The following is a 17734-nucleotide window of genomic DNA, read 5'->3' on the forward strand; positions in this document are numbered from 1 at the left end:
TGTAGAATTTCACACACAATGACTCACTTGTCCATTTTAACGCTCGTCCCTCTAATGTGTCTTAGTTGTGATAAAATAGACCAAATTCCAAAATGAGAACTTTCTAGGATAAAAGTACTAATTTGAGCTCTTTGACATACTCTTTAAACAATGCAAATACAGAAATGTCTCTTAATATATAAGTTGTGTTTTATTTTAATAACTTAAAATGCTTCTGAGATGATTAGATGAAATGGAGCAGCGACTTCTTCCTTCTTTTGGAACACTAAATGTTAGCACACACAGAGAGATAATAAGCTTTCGATATAATTAACACTTGCTCTCAAAAAATTCAGACTGCATCAAAACTTAAAACCTCTAGACATCAAATCATACCATACAAAAATGGAATATATATACATATATATACATATATATACACATATATATATACATATATATATATATATATATATACATACATACACATACTAAAGGGTGCTCACCAATTAGTAAGTAAAAACAAATGTCTTAATGAAAAAGGAGAGAGAAGGATAAAAACTACAGCAAGACCGTAAATACAGGGAAAGTATCATCAAAGAAATGAGCCTGAAAGTAATAAGAACCTATCAAACAAAGGTTCCTTTTGTTTGTTCTGATGCCCAATGTAGAAAAGAGTGAACAAGAAGTAACATACTTAAATGCGCACAAGAGCATTCATTGGTCCAACCTTTCAGGACAATATAGTTAACATACTTTTTGCAAAATCTTAAGGACTGTGATCCAGAAATTGTACTTACGGGCATAGATTTCAAAGTAATAACCATGCTTTCAAGGATGTTTATCACACATTGTTGGAAACTGGAAATAACCGACGTGACCAAGTGTAAGGACTTGGTTTAATAAATTATGGCACAGCCATATACCATAAATGCAATACAGTCATTAAAAATAGTATCGTAAAAGAATTAATGATGATGCATTGAAATATGAATGACATGGTAAGTTTAAAAAGGCAGTTTAAATATATTTTTTCACAGAACAGTATATAAACACATACATACCACTGTATATAATATGTTCATATAGTTCTATTTTGTGTATTTGTGTAAAAAAATTATTCATGTATTTATAGTAGGAAAGAAGACTCTAAATATACTTAATAAAATGAGAAATAGAATTACAGGTGTTGGGATTCTTTTTTTTTTTCAATTTTTCTACAATAGAAATGTAATTCTTCTCATAAGATTTTTGTCTTTTTAAAAACTCTTCTACCCAGTTTGCTAGGATCTGATTTGCACAATTTGATAAATCTTTTCAGACACAGAAGAAAGTATACTTAATAAAATAGACTTCTCAGAAATAGCTTTTATGTCAAATTCCATTTCACTCATTTAATGTTCCTAATTCTTTATACTATAATCTTATTTAGTATAAACTTAGATTGGAACATTTATTTTAATCATAAAACACGTTAACAATTGTGTTGCCAAGCAGTTGGGAAAGGGCAGTAACTAAAAGATCTATTTCAAGTAATTAAATCATATTAAAAATGAAATAATAACACAAACATGATTATCTAGTTCATTCCATTGAACGAATTTTACTTGGAGTGCCTACTAAGTGCTAAGCACTGTTCTGACAATTAATTTGACAGAGCTCTCTTCAATTCTTTGGACCTGAGATAAAAGGAAAAACTCAAGTCTAAAGAGTTAATCTGAACAGTTGCCTCTAAACCTAAAGCCCAGCAGAACACCAGCTTCTCTGGTAAAAATTCCTCTGCTGCATAAAGACAACCTTGGATGTTTTATCCCACAGCTGCTATGTCTTATCTGTAAGCTCTTCAACTCGTGTACATGTGAGATACCCCACCCTAAACCCAAACCTCAACACTGAAATGCAATTCCAAAAATGAAGTCAGTCTAGCACATAATCACAATTCCAATGGTAAAATAACACAATGCTTTATTTGAGTCAATTTTAGTGAAAGCAGACCAACTGAAGCCACCTGTCACTTGCACAGACCCCTCTTTTAGCAACTCAGCAACAAAACAATATAAATATTCATTCTTTATGAAATTACTCAAAGGTCACTTTTAAAGAGAAGGTTATCATTGGGACAGCTGGCAATCCGCTAGCTGTATTTAAAGACTCTACACCTGCATTTTAAAAGGCACTGGTAATTGAGACCATTGTAATATGCTATTACCACATCGGTGGGGAAAATTAATGGAAAATATTACTAAGTGTATAATCTCTAAGAGCATTAAATTTGATAATTTTTCTGTGAACACCAAAATCATTTAAATTCTATAAAATAATATTTGATGGAACAGTGTGCACATCTTTTCAAAAGGTTCACTGAATAATACCAGTGTTACAAATAACCTCTTTAACCTGCTATAGCAACAGCGGTAGATTTTCAACAGCTGTCAAAATAGATTCCAGTATCCATTTTACTCAAGTGTGTTAGAAGAAGATCTTAAAACTGTCAGGAGTGTCAGGAAGTGGGTAACTGAGTATAAAATGTAACCCAGCTGACTCCACCGACTACAGAGAAATGGAGAAAGCTGGAATCAGTTCAAAGAGAAAAGATCAAAGGGAGAAGGACAAGGAGGAGATCACGTCCAAGAACAGGTAAGTCCTGGCTCCATGCTCAGACACAATGGGTTTTATCTAATAGGAGCTACAAAATAGAATTCTGAAAAGCTACGCCATTCATTCACCATAACAGAGGAACACCTCCTAGGTGTCACTCACTCTGCTGGTACTATAGGCACTTGTTGACTCAAAGCAGGATTGCCAGATATAACAAATAAAAATATAAGACCCCCAGTAAACTTCGAATTGCTAATACACCACAAATCATTTTTTTAGTATAAGTGATACAAATATGCACCATTATTCATAGTGTATCTGCAATTCAAAATTAACTGGGCGTTGTGTATTTTATCTGGCTACCTACACAAGGGTGATAAAACATAAGCCCTGCCCTCTTGAAGCCAATGTTCCAGTGTAGAGTGTTGGTATAAAAAGGTAAACATTTTGAACTTTTCATTTTTAAAAATGTACTCTCATACACATTTCACCAAAATTCACCAATTCTTAATCTTTGTCACCTTTCATATAACAATTTGAGAGCAAACTGCAGACATCATGTCCCTTCAACTGAAAGACTTCAGTATGCATGTCTTAATGACATTTTCTGATGTGATCAAGATATAATTATACGGAAATTTAAAACTGTTATAGTATCCCTTATGATGGATAGAGTCCACATTTAAATTTGACTAGTTGTCCCAATACTGTCCTTTATGGCAATGTTTTTTCCCAACCGAGATCCAATCCAGAACCCCATGTTGCATTAAGTTGTCACCTCCTTGTAGTTTCCTTTACTCCAGAACAGTTCCTCAGCTAACATGGTAATTGTGATCCAGTGTGCTAAGTGCTGAGCTGGCGGTTTGCAGAGGAGGTGTGGGGACACCGGGGATGGTGAGGCACCTCCTTCTTTGTCTTTTATCCAACGACTGAACATCAGCTGGTGAATACCACTCACTGTTTTAATTCTTGAGAAAAACAACAAAATACCTAGGCATTTCCTGTTTTAACTCTAGGAGTCTTCCCCTCTCTCAATGAGAAGTGGGAAAAGTCTTTAAGAAAACCAGCAACTGTGATTCTGCCCTAATTATTCCTATCTAAAATACTGCAAACTAAACATATATGCACTGTAATTATTTCCATGTAACCCACCAGCAGCTTACTATCAGAATCACAAACAAGGTTTGAGTCTGACCTTACAGTTCACAATTTCAATATTTTAACTGTGCTCAGATCATCTGCAAATACCACAATAATCTGGAAAATTTGCTAACACAGCTCATTCTGTCACAAAAAGAAAATGTGAGAATAGGGAGGTTTGGTAAAAAACAAACAGACAAATAAGAACAATGACAAGAAGCCGTCCTCCTTTTCCAACTAATACTTGTTCCACAAAAGGTAAAGGTGGAAATAATGTTAAAAATAAAAAGCAAAGCATAATTATTTTTTCGTTTAGCTGAGGTATGCAAAAATACACAAAGGTTTCCCATTAAATGATGTTAAGTTGAATAATAACTTTTATGAAGTTACTTCTTTAATAATAAAACTTTTAAAAAACTTAATTATCACAAATTTTTAAAGAATCCAGACCTGCCAATTTATGTATAAAATCTCTATGGCATGCTTTCACTGACTCCTTGAATACTCATACTAGAATATTTGCAGGCGGGGGTACAGTGGTCACACCACAGTATTTTATGTAACATTCCCCAAAGAAATTCTTTAGCACTGACATCTAAGTCCCTCATACTTGAAGAGTGCACTCAATGATCTAATCAATTAAAAGATAAAAGTGGACACAAACTGAACTTTGACAAATTACAGCCAGGCCAGCCTGTGGGGACTCTGAGCCATACAGCTGCGAGTCCTGATTGACTCATCAGATCCAGGCCTTGGTCCAGGCCCAGAGGTGGCTGGTGTTCATCAAGAGAACCATGTGCTTATTTCAGCTCTTTCTAATGAGCAAAACTCTGAAAAAGAACACACGTTATCTTTTCCTGGACCGTTTAAACACCCACATTCCTGAATTTTATCCCATTGTTTCAGTTGGTCTTTTGAGAATAATGGCACTCTGCATTAGAAAGTACTTTACACACATGTTATTCCAATTCATCCTGGTAATAACTGTGACTATCATAGGGGTAATTCCATTTCACAGATGAGGAAACAAGAGGCTCTGAGAGTTTGAATAATTTTTATAAGGTGACACACTTCTAAATGGTGATGCCAAGACCCCAACTCAGGTCTTCTGTAGGAGACTGAAAAGCGACAGCATCTATTTCTCACATTTGGCCTTTAGCACATATGTCTTGGCAACAGCACTAGGATTATCAGCTTGTCCTGTTCTATTATTAAATCTTTATGCACTTAGGTGTTTCTCACAGCCGAGATGTAAACCCCTTGTGGACTAGGGCTATGAGTTAAGCTTCTCTGTATTCATCCGTCCGTTCTTTCAGTGAAAACATACTGAGACCACCTGTGTGACAAGCACAATATTAGGTGCTAGGAGACAAAAGAGACACGGGCTAGTCTGAAAGGAAGACATGCCAATGCCTGGCACTGTGACACTACCCGCAGGGTGCCATCAAGCCCGAGGGGTTAGGACACTGAGGAGCTGCAGTTGGTTTCCCACACAGGCAAGTGAACACCCAGGGAGGAACCTCTTCACCAGCCAGTGAGTGTAGTCCCTCCCCCAGGCAGTGGGGCAGTCACCAATGACTCCCAGTTCTCTGCTGGGATTTAGGGTAACTCCAGAGCAGCTGAGTCAGATTCTGCATAAACCAAGAGGACATTACTGGAACTGTGATTAAAACACACTAAAATCAAGCCAAACCTTCCTACACTATACTGCAATTTCAAAATATGTGTGGTAATCATCGTCCAATAAAAACAAATCTGTGCTTTACTTTGAGTGAAGAAACAAAAAAAAAAAAAAAAAAGAGGGGGGCATCTGGAAATCATGTCAAAGAGACCATCTTGATGAATGCTATCTTTGACATTCAGGTAAAGAAAGCATCACTCATGCCCAGCACAAACAGTCCCTTGATGTGGTGACCTTGGTGACCAAGTCAACCCTGGGAAAGTTGTGAGATACCAGGTCACAGGTGGTGGGAAGTGACAGGGTGTAATACCAGCCCTTCCCCTACTAGCTGGTAGCAGACTCCAGTCTTCTGAAATCTTCAACAGAGGGGCTGGAGTAGATAAGGTCTCTTCCACCTCCTTAATTTTATGCTGCTAGAAAATGGAATGAGTAGAATTCTCTCTTACACCAGCTATTACATATGTTTTCCTAAACTAATCTTCAGAAATTTCCCCCCATTCACAAATAATGGGAAAGCTTGTTTTAATTTACAGCCCTCAAGTTGGTGCTTTGCCCAATTCCAGATCCTAAGGAGATCCTGCCCCAGCTCATCAATTGCTAGTGTGTCAATGTCAAGGATGCCATAAGCTATTAGATAACACATTCCTCATTCTTTCCTCTCTGCAGCTTGGAGAGCCTATTTCATTCCCCAAGTCCTGCCCATTCATGCAGAGGCAGCAGAAGCCTTTGTTCCTTGAGTCTCCCTCATAGGAAGAGAAATGTTTAAATCAATGACTTCACTGAATTTAAAAAAATGTCAGTGTAAAAAAGAAGTCAAGGCATATCAAGCTCCATAGATTAAAATCTGATAAATAAGAAGCAAATTAAAACGGACAAGCTGAAAAAAATTCTTCCAAGAATAAATTTATAAAATGTTAGAGTGAAATACATTAAAATTACCATGAAATATCCTCAAGTGCTTTTCTTTTAAATGCCAACAATTTTGCTTACCTAATAACTGGAAGAGATCTGCAGCATTCATATGGGGGCGAAGATTTGACATGGGTTTTTGGATCAGAAATACCTTGGTGAGCTTAGTACATTTCCAAACACTCTTGACCTAAGTCTGCTCATCTGTAAAATGGAGATAATATCTACTTTGTGGGATGTATATAATTTAGAAACCAGTTATTCTTAAGTATTAAGACTCTGGATAGTAATTAGCACATTATCTAATTATTGCAATATATTGCATTTAATTTTCACAACCATTAGTTCTGCTTCTTTGAATCATTCATCTATTCAATTGGAGATAGCAGTTGTGTGTATGTGTAGGGATCTGCACAGTAGCTGACACTTACAAAATGCTAAAGAAAAAAAAAGAAGAAAAAAGAAAAAGAAAGAAAATGTAGCTACTACCATACAAAAAATATCCTATGGTCACTTTTAGGACTACATGGAGAAAACAAATGGATTCAGAGGTATAGACTACAGTTATGAGTTACCTTTGCTAATAAATGACTGACACACTCAGGGCTTATCAGTGCTGCTGGGTGACCCAAAAGAAGCAAAAATCAATTCAGTTGATTACATCTTTCCTTCAACATGGTGGCCCATTGTGACCTAGCCTCACCTCATTGCCTACTTCAAAAAAAGAACAGAAAATCACTCTATAATGTATTTCTTAAACAAAAGCCACAAATCTGTGGCCCAGACAGGCCAAGAAGTATAGCAGGAATACACTGGAAATAATCTGAAGAAGACTTTTAAGACCCTTATTCACTCATTCATTCATTCACTCACTCACTCATATTGTCTCTATTTTTCCTCTCTGCTCCTGACAGTTTTATTTTCTTATCTTTAGTCTCAATTCACAGAAGTCATAGATTCTTAAGGTTAGGAGGTACTCTGGAAGTCAACCAAGAGGTCACAGCTCCTTTGCTAATGTAACTCTTAATTGACTTTCTCCAGTGGGGAGGCATGTGGAGTGGTGCTGAAGTGAGATTGCTTTTCCTCTTTGACTGATGAAATAAGGACAATTTGTACCTCATCTCACAGGGTGGTTGGGATGAATAAAGAGATAATGTATGCAAAGAATTCACTAAGTTGCCTGGTACAAAGCAGGCACTCAATGAATAGAAGCCAGTCTTATGTAGTATTATTCTGTGCCCTGCACAATGCTAAATGCTTGTCCACCTCTGGTGAAACCCAAGCCACTGCCTCCAAAACAGCACATGCCATTGTTCAGAAGCTCTAATCAGTATAGTTTGTTTGTTTGTTTGTTTGTTTTTTAACTTCTAGCTAAATGAACTGCAGCTTCCACACACGGTCCTTTACACAGATACAGAACTGAACCCAACTTCAAGCCAACCTTTCAAAGAATTGGTGACAGTTGTTATGTTTTCTGCTCACCTTTTTCTCCAGCCTAAATGTTCCCTTGGTTCTCAAGTTCCCCACCGTGCTCTTTCCTCTGGCCACATCCTGACTTGTCCATTTCCCTCAAAGTATGTACCCAGATTCAAGGGACAGTCTGGTCAGACCTTGTATTGTATTCATAACAGAAGACCTGTTCTGCATACAATATCATTATATATTGTATCATATATCTAATGTATTGCTAAAGGTTTAGTGGCTCTGGGGGCAATCACATTGTGATATTATTCATACTAAGCTCTAAGTCTACTAAAAGCCAGAAGTCCTTTTCATGCACTCTACTGATTAACCATGCCTTCTCTAAGCTAGGTTCAAGGGATGCAAAGGCACAGCCTATGCTTTTAGTGGCTTAACAGTCATCTTGTTATATTCAAATACTATCACGATTCTGTCATCGAGCCCTTAGCTATCCCTCTGGGTTCACCCACAGACTTGATAAGTACACCTTCGCAGCCCAGCTACCATTGCAGCCCTTGCTGTGGCCACCAACTTCAGGCAGGTATAACCTGACAGCATCCTGCCTCAGTTGTCCCACTTCTCACCGGCTTTCTGTCTTGGGGCTCCTCTGACACCACAGCATGGGACATTGTGGAAAGGCTCTGGCTCATACATGTGCGAACCTGCAAGTACATGAACTTAGCACCCCAGAAAACCCTTGACAAAGATGAAAGGGAGCCTGTGAATAAATTTGCACCTCGTCTGTCCCTCCATCCCTTCTGAGGCACAGTGCACATGATCCCTTAGAAAGTCCCCATGGGACTGAGCCTCAGTTGCCATAGTAGTGACCAGCTTGATAGTGACCAACATAGGCTTATTATGTTGGCTTTCCCTCCTTCTCTGTTTCTTTCCTTCTAGCCCCTTTCTCGTTCCCTGGGATCAGTGCCCAAATTAAACTACCTGCATGCAGCCCTTGCTCAGGTTCTGCTTTCTTGGCGACTCCAGGCTAAGTCACACATCAACACGAATAATGCTACAGAACATGTGAGCCCCGAGGCACCGCACCAAAGACCTTCCTTGAGGCAGACAGCAGTCAAAGCCAGGCCTGCCATTCACTGAAGCCACTCTAACGCCACACGACTACATTCTCACCCAGTCCCCCCATGTCTCCATTTTATTTATCGAGAAATAAGGAACTTTATCAAAGGCAGTGCTGAATCCTAGATACGGGATGCCTATCAGAATTCCTGTATCTGTCCACAACACAGACACGTCTCTGTAAATGCTATCTCTCTTCCTTTCCCATTTCCCCATCAAAAAAGAAATGACATTAATTCTCCATGACCCATTCTTCCCATTCTTAGGTAAACCAGGCTGCTTCCTATTTCCTCATCCAAATACTCACAAATCAAGTTTTAAATACTCTTCTGGTATTTTACACAGGATCAGTGGTAACCACCCAGATCCCTACAAGGTATCGAACCTACTTTCGCCCTCCTTTTTTCTTTTTCAAACTGAGACAACGTTATTTATGGAGACTTCAGATGACCCCTATTCTCTTACGACTCTTCAGAAATTCAAAAGTGGTTCAGCATTGCCATTTTAGCCACACACTCATATCACATATTTGTGCACATACTCACACAGATAAAAGTGTGTATTTATGCTGCACACCCACAACACATGAATTCTACTGAAAGATGAGGATAAGCCACTTCAGAAATTCCGATGATTGAGCTTTATGGGAGAGCACTGGGGAAGAAGGAAGAGATCTCTCCTATCCGATCTCTGGAATTAACATTCTTGCTCTTTCTTTGCCATAGCATTAACAAAAATGAATCTTTCCTGGAGCCTCATTTTCCATGGGACGCCGATCATTAGACTGCCTGGAAATTCCAGCAGGGGCACGTCCAAAAAGCTCAGGAAAATGCTACAACAGAAGCTAGCTCTGCCTTTCTCAAACCCAGATTCCATTCAGGCTTTGAGAGACAGTTCAAAAGTCTCTGAGGCTGGGGAAATTACAGTGCTTGGCCAGAGATTTTCCAACTGCTCTCCTTAGAGTTGGGGGTGGGAGATGGAGGAGTGGGGGTACCATCTACTTCCCATAAGCTTCCATCTAAGTTTTCACTTGCAAACAAAAGTCTTCTGATACACATCCATAAAACTTGAAAGCCAATGAACCAATTACCTCTAAATTACCTTTCACTTCTAATAACCTATGATCTTTCTACTCAAAGTGTGGTCCACACCCCTGCAGCAGCAGCATCACCTAGGAGTTTATTAGAGATACAGGAAGGCTCCATAGTGTAGAATGGCTCCATAGTGTAGTGGTTAGCATGTCTGCTTTACACACAGAAGGTCCCGGGTCCTCGCCCCGAGGCCCCCCAGGGTGCACCAGACTCCCCCCCCCAACACCGCCGGGTGCCTACATGAGTGTGTACGGCCCACCTTCAGAGATCCAGTCCTCGCCCCGAGGCCCCCCGAGGTGCACCAGACCCCCCCCCCTCGCCGGGTGCCCACATGAGTGTGTACGGCCCACCTTCAGAGATCCAGTTTTTAAGTGGGAAATGGTAACATCCATAGGTCAGGGATGAAAGGGAGGAAGGGGGAATTAAAGAAGGGTGGGGAAGAAATGCAGGAGCTCAGCCCACCCTCCTCCCCCACCAGAGCTCCTCTATAAGAGTTTTAGGTTTAACAAGATCCCCACATGATTTGTATGTGCATTAAATGTTGAGAACTAATCTAAGACATTTTTATCTTTTCCTGTGTTTCAGATATTTCTACTTAACACTAGCTGTGATACAAAAGTATCCTATTGGGAGGAGCCAAAAGAGCTATTATTAAGTCTCATAATTTTGTGGATACCTAAGAGGGATGAAAATGTTAGGTGGGCAGATATTTTGTTTTCCTACCTTTAAATATGTTAGAAATCAGAGGAGTGTTTAATTTGTTCTTTCTTCCACTCAAGAGATCATTTCCGATGGACAAAACACATCATGCTGCCTTCTCTCTAACATACTCATCCTCGTCCTCCAAAGGTCCAGAAGCCTGCCCCAAACATGGCCCAGGCACGGAGTCCCCCTATATGTGTGGTTTCCTTAATGAAACTCTCATTAAAGGCACTAAAAAGGCAAGATCTTGCGAGCCCTAAAGCACCTGTTCCAGATGACACACTCCAGTTTACTTCTCCCACTCATTACTTATTAACTTGGCCTAGTCAACACATCCCATATCTCCCCTTCACTCAACTCCAGTTTTGTTCTCTCATCAGAACCATAGCATTTAGCAACTATGTATGGTCAAATTAATATATATATGCTCACATATGTGTCATATGTTATTTTTACCTCCACAACTCAAAGGTAAGCTCCTTGAGAGGAATCAATATGCTTACTTTACCTTTGACACAGCACCTAGCTCTCTGTTGAGATACTTGGTGAATGCGTACTGAGAAACTTGGTCCCACAGTTTCTTACTAAATACTCTTTTTGCCAGGTATGGTTTAATAGTACGTATTATCTACTGTGTAAAAGAAACCACCAAATCATTTGATTGACTTTTTTCTAGTAAATCAAGACAAGGAACACAGTATTAAAATGTTGATATGTAAAGTGGGAACAAAACCCTAGAACTAGCTTATAAGTCTCAAAGAGTGACATGCTCCTATATGAAAGCAGGCTAGTTCTCTCAAACTCCAACCTGGTTCTAGCGTTGCAATCTTCAGAGCATGGCCCAAGTCTCAATTAGACAGAGCTTGGCTTCTGTTCTGGAAGTTCTGCTTTCTTTGGGATATTCTTGCCTCCGGAGGCTTTCTTGGAAGCAAAAAGAACAGCTCAGAGGAGACATGTGATTCTGCATCTTAATCTACATGAATTGAATGAACTCAGAAAGGCCTTGGAATGATTAGATGGGGTGGTAGGAGGGAACAGGCTAAAAACTTAAACTAGTAATTATATTTTAAAAAGAAAAAAAGATTTATGAGCACCATATCTTTCTTAGAAAATGAGTTATACAAGGCACTTTGCTCATGAAAGAAAACCTCCCAATTTCTCCTCAGGTCAAGAAGAAACAATATTTTCTCTTCTATGGTGTTGTGAATTCTCTTTAGAATTATACTTCTGTCGGCCATGCTGGGGAGTTTTTAGTTATTTCTTAATCTTTCTGACCCTCATTTCACCCTCATCTGTTTGTTTAAACATAAATAAACCAATGTGACTACTGGTAAGTTTGTCTGCCTTTTCCTTGCTTTGATAGGACCTGTTTACAACACATCTTCAGCTGCTAAAGCCCGTAAGCACCCAAGCTAAACAACTGAATCCAAGTTATTCACGACAAAAGAGTATAGATGTGTAAGACCAACCCAAAGGAAATTACAGCGCTCTAAGTGAAAAGTGTTCCAGATACAAAGTCCTTATATATTTCATTCAACGAAATAATTTCTTCTTTTCACATTCACCAACTGAAGGAAAAATGTGTTGACAGGTTATTTGGGAAAACTGGGTCAGTGCTACATTTTTTATAACCCAACATGATAAAGAACAACAAAGCTAAAATGTAGAAGGTAGAGCCAAGTAGGCTCATATATTTTCAGGGTTCCACGTCATCTCCAACCTCTTCTTGATAATCTTTTAAATAAAAAGATTTCCTATCATTTAAGCAAACATTATTTATAAACCTTCTATATTAATTAGAAACAAATTTAAGTGTGGGTAATAGAATAGGTCCTCACTGGATTATTAACAAGTAACCTCTGGACAATAATGAGGTTTTATTAGCTCCATTTTACAGACGAGAAAACTGAGGCTCAGAAATTAATTGACTAGCCCAGTCTGACTGATTTTAAAATGCATACTCTAAGCATCTTTTAAGACATATGCCCTCCCATGGATATGAATAAATGGCCACCTGGACAATACTTTCTTTTCCTCTCCACCTCAATCCTTTCTTCTCCCCCACATAGCAATGTGGACAGTAACAAAGCTGCCCTGAGCTGATGATGCCACCAGGTGGCCAAAATAGAAACTGTCTGAACCAAACTTTGCCTTACTTCTCTTATTTTTGTCTCTCAGAGGATCATGCATATACTGAAAAACATATACTAAAAAGTGTGTACACACACACACACACACACCCCTTTCATCTTTTAACTCCTTTCCTAAAAGTCTTCTTGGGTTTTCTATCATCTCTGCTGGGTGAAGTCCAAATACCTTAGCTGACAAAGTCCTGCACACCCATAGCTTCTGTTTTAAATTCTGCCTCTTAGAGCTCAACATTCCAGATTCTTCTAGACACTGTGAACTCACTATTTCCTACACACAACTGGGCCTTTTCTTAAGGCAACATTTTTATAAATGTTATCCTTTCTGCTTAGAAAACACCTTCATGCCTGCTCTCTACAATCCTTTTAACATATTGAACCAACTCCTATTAATCCTTCAAAACTCAACTCAAACATATCTTTTCTTCAGTGAAGTCTTCCCAGACTCCTGCAGGGAATTAGCTGCTTCCAGAACCCTGCCTCCACTCATGATATTGTGTCAGTCATTTACTCAACATCTAATATCTGTGTGCCATACACTGGACTATATAGTAAGTTACCTATGTATTCCCACTGCATGACACAAGGCCAGGAAAACAGCGAGCAGACAGAAAATGTATGTGGAATAAGTTAAAGAAAGAACTACAAACAAGATCTTATTCAGTATCATCAGGAAAACCTCTATTCTTCTACTTTCCTTTTATTCCATTTGTGATCTAAAAAAGCAACTCAGGGTATGGCATACCTACATATAAGGAAACCAAACACCATAAAACTCATGGAGCCAGCCAGCATCTTCATCTTTTAACGAGAGTAAATATGCCCACTAGCCCTTTGCAATGTCACAATTAGTTTTGTCTCAAGCGCCATTTCAGAAAATCCTTCCTCTTATATTTACTTACGAGCAAAGCAACCATCTTTGTGCCATTTATTTACTACAGACGTATGCAATTTCTCCACAAAAATATGTACTGTTTTGCGAGTTAATAAGTCATTGTGGATTCATTCACAAATCTCCATTTATTATACTGTTTCCATTGGAAAATATATTTCAAGTCCAAATGGCAAAAGTGATAAATAAACAATGTCATAGAACCTTTTTTCTTTGGGAGAACTGTAGGTAAAGCCAGTAGGTTCTGTTTTTGCCATTTTTAGGTATTGAATGACCTATTAGCTCTAGAAACAGTCATCTACAAAGTGAGACTCTGAGACTGGTCAGTAGTCTCAATGTTAACCTGGGTTGGTGGCTGAAGGGCACTTAATTAAGTTTATGAGGCTTATGGGAATAAGCCTCTACTTAAAGAACTGATCATGACCAATACTCACTGATCCAATCTGGAGACACACACACACATAAACAAACCCAAAAGAATTGACTCAGCCATTTTTCTTTTTCAATCTGAGATGACCACGAACCTGAGGCAAAGGATAAACCAGTGAACCACTAGATTTTCAATGAATGCTAAATTTAAGAGAATGAAAAGTTAGTATCAAAATACATCCCACAGATCTCAGATAAACCAGGTTTAATGCAAAGGATTCTCTCTCTAAAGACAGTCCTGGAGGAAACAAAGCCAAGTGCATACTATTATTAATTTTGTTTTATTACACTAAGATCAAGCCCAAGATATGAATTTGGTTCCCATTCACAAGTTTTAAAATCTCTCAACACCAGAAGAAATGTGTGTGCTTGTTTAATTAATGATTATACAATCAAGTAAGTGATACACAGTGATTTGGGTATAGGAAACCTCAGCCAGCCAATGAATGAGTCATTCTATATAGCCTACTTTCCTGAATGGGTCAGAGCTTTACAGACTGAAAGAGCTTTGGAGGTCAATTATCTTGAGAGTGAATATTTCCAAAGTTTATGGCATATTTATTTCCTTCTCTTCTCAAGAATGTATTTTAAAAAATGTTTCCTTTTCAGTAGTTCACTCTCATTAATGGTAAATAGCCATTATATTATAAAGTAATGCCTGCAGAGTCAACTGAGAATTCCTATACTAACATTCTCAAATCTTCAAAGCTTTTGCTCTCAATTTCGCAACTAAAGTTAAAATTTTTCTGTCTCTTCCTTGGTTGTCAAACTGTCAGAGATCACTTTTCACTCCTAGTTACGGCAGCCACTCATCTGGTTCTAAATGTGCTACCCATAAAATACAATAGATTATTTTTCAAATAAAAAAAATTAGGATTGTTGTCCAAAATAAGATTATGTCCCAAATTATGTTCCAAGAGAGGGTCTAAAGTATTCTCTGGGACTTTATGCCATCTATTCTGGTTGCTGAATGGGCATTTTTGTCCCTGTCCTAGGTCTTGGCTAGGTTCCAGTTCCATAAGAGAACTGCACTCCAGATTCAGGTATGCTATGACACATCTTGATGCTCTCTGTGGTCCCCATGCTGCAGAAGTAAAGCAAATCACCACATGATCTCACTAATGAATATCTGTCCTGGCCACACAACAAAATAAGTGCAAAGGTTTCCAAGGAAGCAAATTGTCAAGGTTGAAGAATTAATCCAGAAACCGGAAAATGGTCCTTATGTTACGTAATGGTTCTAGATGGCGTACATCTACAGCATTGAACAGCATGAAGAGGAAGACGTCTTACACGAATAAGTATAGCAATAAATTTCTTTGAGGGAAAAATTATGAAATTACTTATAATAACTCACAGTTCAATATTTTCTTGGTTTATTAAATTACAAGATTTTTAAAGTAAGCAACTTCTTTTAAATATATTTAATTGCTTGACATACTAAACTGCTGCTTTACTGGGGAGTCTTCTTTCCTTAGAGGAAAAAATGTTGCTCTAACATTCAAGTAACCTAAACAGTGTCTACAAGCACTGAAGTAGAGCATTCAACATAAATGACTGTACTTAAATCTTTTGCATTCTATAACACACAAAAGTTTATATAACCTTGTTGGTCAAACCTGAGAAAGCAAAACTAAGCAGGTGAACCAGGCTACCCTGTCACATTAAGGATGGAAGTAAAGAAAGTAGACATCAGTTATCCTAGTTATGCTTCCACACCCTTATGAAGGAGGCTGGCCCTTCAGCTATTTATAAATGAGGAACTGAAGGAAGGGGACCCTGCCACAAGGAATGAGGTGGACTGTTAAGCTCCAGCCAAATCCCAGTGGGGCCAGTGGGAATCCTCTCAGTATGGCCCACCATAATTGGCAGCACAGGATCCTCTGGGTGCAGTCCTGCCTGCTCAGGAAAAGGGCTGCGAGGATTTCCAGCAGTCACTTCCAGCCTATGATTCTATATATGGAAACATCCCATCCTGGTGTTTTCAGCATGGTGCGCACCACACCAGGGAGGAGGAGTGAGGAGGACACTAGCTCAACCTCTTGCTGCCCTGATGATACATTCATTTTAGTGTCTCCCAGGCCCTGCTGCCCTCGACTGGACCTTGTCATCAAATGGCAGCTCAGACCTCTGCTGAGTCTTACAGGCTAGCAGCTCTAACATGGAACAGCTGGAAGAGGACCCTGCATTCTTTTCTCCGAGTAAACACTGGGGGCTCTGTTCACCCTCCTGCTGCAGCATGAACTAAAGAATTTCCCCTATCCAAAATTACAGCCAACAGACCTTTACCACATCCCCCATCCTCACCCTGCTCACCCCAGGATATAATTTCAGTCTGTCACCACCCACACTAACAAATAGCAAACTGCTGGACCTTTCGCGTATATTCACTTTCTAGGCTAGTTGAGGTGTCTGTAAATACTAACAGAGTAATGTGAAATAATTGTTATATTCAGTAAAGTGTCCTAACAAAAAACATCAAGGACTTTAATTTATGTCTGCTGTCTTGGAGACCCTTTCTACAAAATCCATATTGATATGTATAGCGTCACGATAGATAAGGATATCCAAATAGTATATGAACTGCAAATATTTTAATAGTCTGTAGCGTCACCTACATATTATTCAGAAGACGGAGCTCTAAAACTGGAATATCCGTGGGGAAAAACTAATGATAAAATTGGATTTTTATATATTGCTCATACAACCTAATCAAAGCTTGGTTTCTGAAGGGCAGTCTCGGGCTTCTTCACATATTGCTGAAATCCAGAGCCACGTTGCCCAAAAGAAGAAAAAAAGCCCAGAAAATCCAGACTCTACGTGACCTGACTTACTTATCTCCCAGGAAACTGCATGAGAGAAAAATCAATCATTCATGCTACCGTAGCTACCACACGGAATGGACCGAAGGAGTTGACAGTGGGCAAAAACCCAAAGTGGCCAGCGGAGGTAAGTGGGCGGCAGGGGCTGGGGCTAGGAAGAGGTTGAGAGGCCAAGGGCCCTGGGAGCCAGCGCGGTCCGTGTCCCCGCGGAACAGCGGGCGGGGGGCGGAGCCTGGGCTGGAGGCTGGGAACCCGGGTGGCAGGGGGGAAACAGGCGGGACGGCGACGGCCGCGCACTTACCGGGGCTGTTGGCCTCGCCCTCGAGGACGTGCAGCTCTGCGCAGTCGGCCAGCGAATGCTCCAGGCAGAGCTGGAGGAAGCGGGCCTGGGTCTGGCTCACCCGCTTGAGCAGCGACAGCAGCGCAACAGTCTGCTCGCACTCGTTCCAGCCCTTAAACCAGCCCGCCAGCACCCCGACCTGGTCGCGAAACATCATGGTTAAGGGGCGGCCCACGGTCTACAAAGCCCCCTCGGAGCCCCAGCCCGCCCCTCCCGCCCCAAAGTTTGGCCGAGCCGCAGGCCCGCGGCAGCTGGAGACGCGTTCCTGTTCCAAGGTGGCTCTGGAGCTCGGACGCTGCAGGTACTGCCTCGGCTCCTGCCTCTCTCGTCTGGTTTCGGTTACGTTCCGGTGGTTCTGGCTGATTTCCCCAGAGATGATGACAGACAGTAGCACGGAAATGTTTCTTTTAAAAAATAACGATTAAAAGAAATTCCCCACAAGGCACACAAACTGAATGAAGAATGT

The 17734-nt window shown here is 39.8% G+C and overlaps 1 protein-coding gene across 2 annotated transcripts in view; it reads right to left on the minus strand.

Annotated features, from left to right (window-relative positions):
- Positions 1–17734, minus strand: part of SAMD4A (sterile alpha motif domain containing 4A) — a 203447-nt gene extending 185713 nt beyond the window's left edge. Inside the window, exon 1 of one of the 2 annotated variants that reach the window (XM_006920168.2) lies at positions 17230–17734. In XM_006920168.2, coding sequence (XP_006920230.1) covers positions 17230–17425 — 196 coding nt within the window. In that variant the 5' untranslated portion in view covers positions 17426–17734. The remainder of the gene's footprint in view (positions 1–17229) is intronic. The other variant, XM_006920169.3, reaches the window with a different exon arrangement.

The sequence above is a fragment of the Pteropus alecto genome, unplaced genomic scaffold, assembly GCF_000325575.1.
Source record: "Pteropus alecto unplaced genomic scaffold, ASM32557v1 scaffold86, whole genome shotgun sequence".
NCBI lineage: Eukaryota > Metazoa > Chordata > Mammalia > Chiroptera > Pteropodidae > Pteropus > Pteropus alecto.